Below are 10008 nucleotides of genomic sequence, written 5' to 3'. Positions count from 1 at the left end.
ATTTCGCCCTTTTTCTAAATATAAACACATTCTGTTCCATCTAACCATTCTGAGCCAGTCGTAACACAAAATGAAGGATTCAAAAACAATCCAAAACATATTCTGTTTTTGTAAGCTCACACGTGGAGTTCGCTTGCGGCTCCAGGCCATCGTGTCTGTTTTATTTTAGTCCCAAAGGTTTAAAATGTTGATGAAATGTCTCTGAGGGACATGGCGTGTTGAATACGTTTCAATGGAAGCGTGTTGTTGGGAACTTCCACACGGAGTGGTTTCCTTCCACAGAGACACCGTGAGGCAGGACTCTGTGGACTACAGGAGGTAGACAGACACTTTCTCACTTTTAGGATAAAGTATGAGTGATTGTGTGTGTCACCAGGGCTTAGAAAACTCAAGTCATGCTGAAAATGCTAATCCTAATCCTCTCAGTGAGACAATTAGGCAAAAGCTTGGTTTGCCGCGTCATTTTCAAATACATTTTCAGAAAAAGTCCAATTATAATGATGTGAAATTCATAATTCATATTTCTAAAATAGATATCATTTTTAATGTAATTTGTCAACCATAACCATATTTCGTTTTAATTTAATCCATTTCATCGCAATGTATGAACCTAGTTTCAGATGTTTTTAACCAACTTTAAAACCAGACTCTCTTGTGATGGTTTTGACCCTTCACCCCCCGCCAGATGTACGGTCTGATCTGGATGACCGACCTTAAGAGCAAGTTGGACGCCATCGACCTGCTGACCTTGCTGACCTCGGCGGTGTGCCATGACCTTGACCACACGGGATACAACAACGCCTACCAGGTAGGAGGTGGGAGACCAAAACACCTGCACATACAGTATGTTCTGTTTATACTGGTACAAACCAGGGGAGAAATTGAGTGCATGGACCCCTTTTCCCTCCCAATTTAAAGTGGTAATCTATACGATTATTTTGTTAAATATCCCATGCAGCATTTGGTATTTATTCCATATTTCTTTAGCTGGCACTTTATGAGAAACAGCCATTCAAGGTGTTTGCGTTCTGCATGTGCTCATCTATTTGCCATTTCCACTGTTGGTGGAAAGTGCTCAACTGGCACTCATGCCAAATGGGGTCCTGCGATTTAACTTTTCAGATAAATGCGCGGACTGAGCTGGCGTTACGCTACAACGACATCTCTCCGCTGGAGAACCACCACTGTGCCGTGGCCTTTGAGATCCTGGAGAAGGTAAAGGCTCCGTCTGACACTTTGCACGTGTTGCTGTGGTGTTTCTGACCGCGACGGACAGATTCGTGGTGCGCGACTCGAAAAACGATTCGTTTGTAGCGACCAAACCATTTATATGACTTGGGAGTCGTGAGTCACTCCGACAACAGAGTCATTTGCTTGTAACTGCAGCCAGACACCCAGGGTGCACCGATGAGACTTGAATCTTAAGCGTAACGAGCAGAGGGTTGCAAGTGACGCAGGCGCCTCAATCCCTGCACCGAGTCTTCTCCTCGCGAATAGCAATGAAAAGTCTGGCTGTTTTGGGAGATTCGTCTCTTCACGGGTGACGAGTGAGTCGAAAGATTTATTCAATTTGTCCGACTCGCCGTTCGTTTGATTCAGTCGCTGTAACGGGCCAGAACAATTGGCTCAGCTCTGAGTTATGAACGAAATTCTCACGAGAACCATTTCATTCGCTCAAAATTGTTTATTTAGGACGACATGGAGACACAGGCGATGGGGTTGAAAACACACCAGTTTCCGCGTAGAGAGTGGGCTCGGTGGAACAAGCCCGGAGCAAATGGGCAACATGTCATGACAAGGGCTCCTCTCCGGTGTGTGTGTGTGGGGATGAGGGTTTTACCAGTTGCCTGTTGATTACTCTAATGAGCAACAGGCGCACAGCCACCCTGGTCCCAGGCCCAATTACCCAGACCAAAGACAGGTGTGGCTGCTCAAACCACACCACCCCCACGCCACAGCATAACTAATATTGTATGTGACTGAATGTGGCTTTGCATTCCTCCTAAACGAATCATTTTGACAACAAAGTTTTCACAACTCAGAGCCGAATCAATTCTTCTGAATCGTTACACTAGCCGAATCGAACAAACAAACAAAGAGTTGGACGAAAGAGCCCAATCTCCTTAAAAGAGCCAAACCCTTAACCTTTACAACAGATGGACATGTTCCTCCCTCAACAGACGGAGAGCAACATCTTCAGGAACCTGACGATGGAGCAGTACAAGCGGATCAGGGAGGGAATCATCAAGTGAGTTGGTCTTTGTGTGTCAGTCCTGTGGTGAACATGTTATTTTCTCCATTAGAATTGAACTGGCAACTGAAGGTGTAAAACTAAAGCAGGGCTTTGCTCAGAACTCAGAACATTGACTAAGAAGACGGTACCAAAGAACTGAGCTTCAAAGCACGTTATATAATATAACATTACAGAAAACAACCAGACACTGGTATAGTTGACTAGTCTATACATGTCCTAGCAACAGAGCATTTGGGCTGTTATAATGGAATCTCATGCCTCACAATTTCCAGAATTTCGCAAGATTATTTAAGTATTATCTTATCTTCAAAACTCTTGGCTGTTTCGAGGAAAAGTTGTTAAAATGGCTCAAATCGTAGTTTATGGTGCTAAACAACACGTCATTTAAGGCATCGCAGAAGTGAAAAATCCAGGTTCAGAAAACAAAATTCAGCTCCGGGATTTGGAGCGAACAACCCAGAAAGTCCGAGTGAAGAGGGGAACCAGGTGGATCAGTGCAGGGCTGGATCTAAAACATGGAAACGGGATATATTTTTAAAACTTTCTGGACCTGGAACGATCCACCTCTGGAGGTGGAAAACACGCTGTTCTTATCAGTTGCCGGCTGTTTACCGGTTATTCCCCAAATCCAGATGCATCCTGGCCACCGACATGACGAGACACAACGAAATCCTCAACAAGTTCAAGTCCATCCTGCCTGTTTTCGACTTCAGCAACAAGGAGCACAAAGATGTGGTAAGACCTCGATAAAATGTCAGGATCGAGCCAACACGTTGCTCCGATTGGAAACGGCCACCACTAAGTAAACTGCAGAAGCAGATAATGTGCAGCCAGACGGTCATTATCGCAAAATAACGGCCGTCGGGGAGGGCACTCCGCAGGGGGTTCTTTTGCGATAATGACCGGCTGGCGACGCACTATCCCGCGTATTTCACGACTACTTACTTAATAAAAGAATACGGCGCAGAATATTTGTTCCAACGTGGTTTTCCGAACGAGTATGCCTGGCCTACGCGGTTCTACGAAGGAAAATAGGTCCACCACAACGTAGCTAACGCCGCAACAAGGTCACAAAGTGTTCGCCGCATGAGACTCGCTGGATTGAAGAGACACGTCGGGTTGAAGAATTCTGTTGTAGTTCCTATGTAGTGTAACAAGTTGGTGCCACTAGTTAGTGATGGCATTAGCATTAGCATGTAAGTGGAGTGATAGAAGGGCTGTAATTCCAGGCAGAGAAAACTGGTTGCCGTGACAACGGCCATTACTCAGAAATAAGCGACCGCTGATTGCAGCCATTGACCAATTAGAATGGAGTTTTCCACAGAGATGTGTAATAATGCCTTAAAAGGCGTAGTGAAATAGTCATCATGCATCTTGTCACTGACATTGACATTTACCAAACAACCAAATGACATTGGCATTTCACTGCATATACTGTATGAAAGTATGTATATGTATGTGACCAATAAACCTCTTGAATCTTGAATCTTTTTCAGAGTAGGTTTAATATACAGCTCTGTTAAAAAGTAGTGACATTGATTCGGTCAAATTTCTGGTTGGTTCCTGGGTCATTTCTCCATCGACATATGTCACCAGGATGAAAAAAAAAACTTCATTGCATGAATATTCTGTTGATTGTCATTCATGATTTCATAGGTGATATTTGATATTTAGCCAAGGGAATTGTAAGACCAAGCCCAGTGTGCAGTGCGGTGTATTTTGTAGAATTAAATCCACTGGTCTCCTGCAGCCTAATCTCAAGTGTGCAAACAGTGCTTCGATAGGACACGCAAAAAGGTCGTCTGATAATAAAAAATATCTCCCGCACTCACAATGACAAAGGTATCACTTTTGGATGACGAAAGAAAAGACCCACACCTTTCACAAGGCTGGCTACAGGCATGCAAGACATAATGCAACGCTGCATCAGTAAAATGCCTTTTAGGAAAAAAATCTTACTTTAAGAAGTTATTCTGCTGCCTCCTTCACACCTTTGATCCAAGCTGAGAATGCAAAGGAAAAGTAAAATGAGTAAAAAGAGTAGAAAGCATTGCTCTGTCTTGAAGAACCAGAAATGATGATGATGTTGATCATGATGATTATTAGGGGTCCAGTCGCGAAGGGGCCATAATTGGAATCATTCAGTAAAATGTTTTTATTTTTATTTTTATTATCAGCGCCGCAACGCCCACGCATGCACAAATGACGCCGCGCACAGGTCACATGATAGCATTGCAGTCTAGTGATTGGTCAACAACCAGGACCTCACTAAGATGGCGGCATGCGCAGATGGGACTGACAGCAGAACTTCATGGACATCATGGATCCAACGAACCCACAGACAATCTGAATATGATGTGTATTCGGGGCGGTTCCAACAAGGCGTCGTTCGAGTTTCATCCAGTTCGGCGTGCGTGTGCAAGTTATGCGCAAGACTATGACAGATATAGCTGCGATTGGACTTTAACGAAAGGAATAATAAGATACAAACTCCTAACCATACGACTTTACAATGTGACAGGTATTATTTTACCAGAAGACAATTGGATTAAACAAAGCGCAGCCTATTAAATGTCATAATTATATACACTTCTGAGGACAACTGACACGCACAAGAGTAAGTTCTGCTAAATAAAAACCCAATAACATCACTGTCAGAAGTTATAGACATTACACAGATATCAATGTATACAAACTTCCTGAATTATAATTACTGGTAACAATAACCATAAGAAACCACATAATACATGGATCATGTATTTACTGTATGTGTTTGGAAATATTTTCATTCTTTTTTTGTTTTTGGTGTAGCCAAATAAATGCAATTTATTTGACTATACATCCTCTACAATTTAAGTCAGTTCGTTTATTTATTTATAGGTTTATAAAATACATTATTATTTTATAAGACAGTTTTGTCCTGATTTACAAAGTGCCATAAAGTAATTCTGTTCCCCAAAATTGATTAATAATCGTGATAAATAATCGTGATTATCATTTTAGCCATAATAGTGCAGCCCTACTTCAGAATGAAAACCGCTATAGTTGCGGCGTAGGAAACCCACCCACGCCCGCAAACACCATCCCATCATAGAAATACACTTTAACCAGGCCAGAATAAACAAACTTCTGCAGTCACGAAACACACCACAACAGTGAGCCAAAGCACACTCGTCCGTTGAACGCGTATTGCTCCCTGCAGCTACATTTTATTAGGGGTCCATCGAGCAGGGATGGTCCCCTATTGTTATTGTTATTATTATTTGTGGTCCAGCCCCTATTGTTATTGTTCGTATTATTAGGGATCCAGTCCTTATGGTTATTGTTTGTATTATTAGGGGTCCAGCTCTTATGGTTTTTGTTTGTATTATTAGGGGGCCAACCCGTATTGTTATTGCTCAGAGTTTTGTTTTTTTTCTTTCAATCTCAGCATTTTTCGGGCTAATAGAATCTGAAACACAGCAACAGCAGTACGCACACGTACGTACGGTTGAGGTCTCGTCCGAACCGGAAAGTTTCAGACGTCTTATAGTTCGAGTTTAGTCAATTTGATCTACATTTGGGGCAAAAATTAGTGAAAAAAACATTGTAATTTAGTTTCAGGAGTGACATCATCATGACATTGTGACATCATCCAAAGTTATATAAGTCCAAGCTTCGTCTATCGGAAGTAATTTCCCTCCAGCCACTTGTGAGGACGACACCGAGACAGACAACGTGAGCCGGTGCTGCGTTTAAATGAAACTCGGAAAACAGTAACTCGTGCTGCGTTTTACCCCGAAAAATGTAATTGTTCAAAGAAGATGTTTTCGCACTGCAGGAAGTTCTAAAAACCTTTGGAGGAACCGTCCCTTTCTTTTGTGTCCGCACTGCATGATCCAGGAACCATCGGAATTGTTAAAACACCGTCCTTGAGGGATATTTAAGCTGAATGACACAAGAGTAACATTCAGCGATGTACTGTAAGTGCGCGTTGAGCAAATTGTAACTAGGGTTGGGCACTGAAACCCGGTTCAATATGGCACTGGTTCCTTTACGATCGGTATCTACCCAGCGGTATTGAACGCAGATTTTGGAGCCACTCAAATGCCTGAGCTGTTTATTTTAATATTTGCCCTCTGGTGCTCCAGAAATCATATTTTCATGGTGATTTGAACATGTATGATAAGCACATCACAAAGTATTGGAAAACAATGAATGAGAATTTTTTTTTTATATTTACACGCGACATGCAAAGTAAACTGGCACATGGAGCTCGCTTGCAGCTCTAGAGCAACGGATCTGAATCCTGTCCAAGTTTAGTCCCAAAAGTTTTAAAAGTCGAGGAAATGTCTCTGAGCGACATGCAATGTTTAATTTGTGTGTAAGGAACCTTGTTGTTGGGAACTTCATCATGAATGTAAATGTAAACTCTGAAAATTGTTTCAGAGAACCCGGAAAACGAATACGTACCTAGCCCGACTAAACTGGACCCTGCGTATTGCTGCCTGCAGCTATATTTATCATTATTTTTATTCTTCTTGCCACTTTTTGGGCTAAAACACGGTTCAGGTGTCGTTAGAGCCGGGACTTTGCAGATATCTTGTGGTTCAAGTTTCATCCAAATCGTTCCACATACGGAGCAGGAATTTATGAAAAACCAACAAAATTTGACAGGAAGTGGCCAAACTTTTATACATCACCAACACGCCACCACATGGAACTGTCGGTTTATTGTATATTTTCACACTTTTTTATATATTGACATTTGCTATTTTTATTCAATTGCTTTATTATTATTTCTCCGCGATGAGGTGGTGATGGGAACCAGGGTAATAATGACCAGCTGGCTGTACCTTATCTCTTACTTATCCACTCTTCCCCACAGCTGATGATGATCCTGATCAAAGTGAGCGACATCTCCAACGAGGCACGGCCCATGGAGGTGGCTGAGCCCTGGCTGGACTGTCTGCTGCAGGAGTTCTACAACCAGGTAGATGACGGGACCTTGAATCGTTTTGGAACAAGTGTCCTCCGATCTCATTTAACCATAAAAAATTGGTTTAAAAAAAAAGAAATTAAAATAAATACATAAAGTAATGAATATATCTTCCAATTTTTTTTTAATAAACAATTAAATGCACTTTAATAAAGAAAAAAAAAATCAAACATTTTATTTTTTATATACCCTTATCAGTCCCACAATGGGGAAATTCTCAATTTCTCTGCATTTACCCATCCTAGTATCTGACTTATCTAGGAGCAGTGGGCTGCCATGTATTCTTTCTCAATAAACACATACATAAATAAATATATAAAAAAACAAAAATGGCAATTCAAAAATTGTATAAAAGGTAAAAACAAGGACAATTAAAAAATAATGATGTGACAATCAGTATTTAGCTGTGAACATGTGTGCTACAACATGGGCAGAGTGACATGGAGAAGCTGGAGGGTCTCCCCGTCACCCCCTTCATGGACCGGGACAAGGTGACCAAGCCTTCGTCGCAGACCGGCTTCATCCGCTTCGTGCTCTTCCCGCTCTTCCTGGAGCTGGCCAACCTCTTCCCCTGCCTGGAGGTGGGTTCCAAACAGCCTCACCATGCTCCTGTGCTCCTCATAAGTAATACCACAATAAATAAATGGAGTGTTCCCCAGGTTAAAGTGACATTTAAAAAATGAAATGTTGAAAAAAAAAATCAAACAAGCATGAATTATGTACAATATACAGGTATATACTATATACATAATTGTATATCCAAATACTTTATGATGCATTTAATGTAAAACTATATTATTCTATACTACTCTATTCTAAACTACATCTATACTATGCTATTTTATACTATGCTGTTCTGTACTATGCAGTTCTATACTTTGATACTTTCTACTACCTTGATCTTCAATATTAACAATGCTGTATGACATTATTCTATATTACTGTATGATATACTATGCTATATTAATGATTCTATACTTTACTATTATAATATACTATTCTATACTAATTGACTGTTCTATACTGTGGATGTCCATACTACTCAATTTTATTCTATACTACACGACACAATTCCATGCTGTCCTACAGTATACTATGCTTTTCAATACTATTCTGATATTTTCTATACTGTACTATATTATTCTATTATTATCTTAACTGTTCTATACTATACTATCGCACCATACTATTATTTTCTATTCTATGCAATTCTGTTATTTCTATACTATACTTTACTATTCTATTATTTCCGATACTATACCATACTATTCTATGCTATTCCATTCTATACCATAGCAGCCTACATGATCATTAAGAATCTTTTCTGTAGTTATTGTTATTGATACCCTGCAGCAGCACATCCTGCAGCTGGTGCAGATATTATTATTTCTTCTATAATATATAATTCCGTGATATTCCATACGGTGTTATTCTCTAATATTCCATACTGTGTTATTCTATACTGTGTTTTTCTATAATATTCTGTACTGTGGTTTTCTATACTCATTCTACCCCCGCAGCAGCACATCCTGCAACCGGTGCAGAAAGCTCTGGATTACTACACAGAGATGGAGGAAGCTCTGGAACGGGAGAAGCAGAGCAGAGCCCAGAGCGACAAGACCCGGAGCCAGGAGGCCGACGGAGAGGCCCCCAGGAGCGGCCAAAAGTGACCAGGATACCCAGGCTGCTCTGGAGGCCGCCAGAGGGAGCCAACGTGACCAGGACACCCAGGCTGCTCTCTAGCTCCCCAGGAGTGGCCCAAAGTGACCAGGACACCCAGGCTGCTCTGGGGGCCCTCAGGAGCCTCCCAAAGTGACCAGGACACCAAGCTTTGTCTGTAGGCGCCCAGCTGTGGCCAAAAGTGACCAGAACACCCAAGCTCATCTGGAGGCCCCCTAGGAGCCACTCAATGTGACCTGGACACCCAGCCTCATCTGGACGCCCCCAGGAGCGGCCCAAAGTGACCAGGACACCCAAGCTGTTCTGGAGGCCCCCAGGATCTGCCCAAAGTGATCAGGACACCCACGCTGCTCCGGGGGCCCCCAGGAGTGGCCCAAAGTGACCAGGACACTCAGGCTGCTCTTGGGGCCCTCAGGAGCCACCCGAAGTGACCAGGACACCCAGTGCTACTTTGGGGGTCCCCAGGAGCAGCCCAAAGTGACCAAGACACCCAGGCTGCTCTTGAGGTTTCACATGTAAATTTTATTATGTTTAGAAATGATGATACATTTTGATTATTGTTTTTAACATTTTGTCGTCTTTCTGCAGCTCGGGCGAGGATTGCTCCAGTCCTCTGACTGTTCATTAAAAAAATAATAATAATGAAAGTGTTTCTAAAATATAAATGACACAATAACATGGGTTTTATTACACTGTTTGATCAAGTGAAGAATGTGATTTTTTTCCCTTTGAAATTGTAGAAAATGTGCACTGTGATGCCACCTAGTGGACACAATGAAGTTGACATAAAGGCCACAACTGTAGTCGTGATCAGAAATGTTTATAATAAATTGTCGTTTAAAAAATAAATTCCCATTTTATTTCCCATTCCACACTTTTGTACACATTTTAATTGTGTTGTAGGGCGCCATGGGTACTAGAATTTAGAAAACCCTATCAGATAGGATTGGGAAAGCAGTTCATATATCTTCTTTTTCTTTCTGCTGCTCCCAGTTCATACAGTGTGTGTGTATGTATGTATGTATGTATGTATGTATGTATATGTGTGTATGTGTATATATATATATATATATATATATATATATATATATATATA

At 41.5% G+C, this 10008-nt stretch overlaps 1 protein-coding gene across 1 annotated transcript in view; it reads left to right on the top strand.

Annotated features, from left to right (window-relative positions):
- LOC307243960 (high affinity cGMP-specific 3',5'-cyclic phosphodiesterase 9A) overlaps positions 1 to 8902 on the top strand; it is a gene marked incomplete at both ends in the record, with an annotated part of 16196 nt that extends 7294 nt beyond the window's left edge. The window contains 7 exons of the mRNA XM_080018930.1: positions 686 to 808; positions 1123 to 1215; positions 2181 to 2248; positions 2887 to 2989; positions 7122 to 7226; positions 7667 to 7813; positions 8753 to 8902. Of these exons, the coding sequence (XP_079875056.1) occupies positions 686 to 808; positions 1123 to 1215; positions 2181 to 2248; positions 2887 to 2989; positions 7122 to 7226; positions 7667 to 7813; positions 8753 to 8902 (789 nt within the window). The remainder of the gene's footprint in view (positions 1 to 685; positions 809 to 1122; positions 1216 to 2180; positions 2249 to 2886; positions 2990 to 7121; positions 7227 to 7666; positions 7814 to 8752) is intronic.
- Between the last annotated feature and the right edge of the window lie 1106 nt (positions 8903 to 10008).

The sequence above is a fragment of the Zeus faber genome (genome assembly GCF_960531495.2).
Source record: "Zeus faber genome assembly, chromosome: 18".
Taxonomy (NCBI): Eukaryota; Metazoa; Chordata; class Actinopteri; order Zeiformes; family Zeidae; genus Zeus; species Zeus faber.
This window is presented reverse-complemented; position numbering and strand designations above follow the sequence as displayed.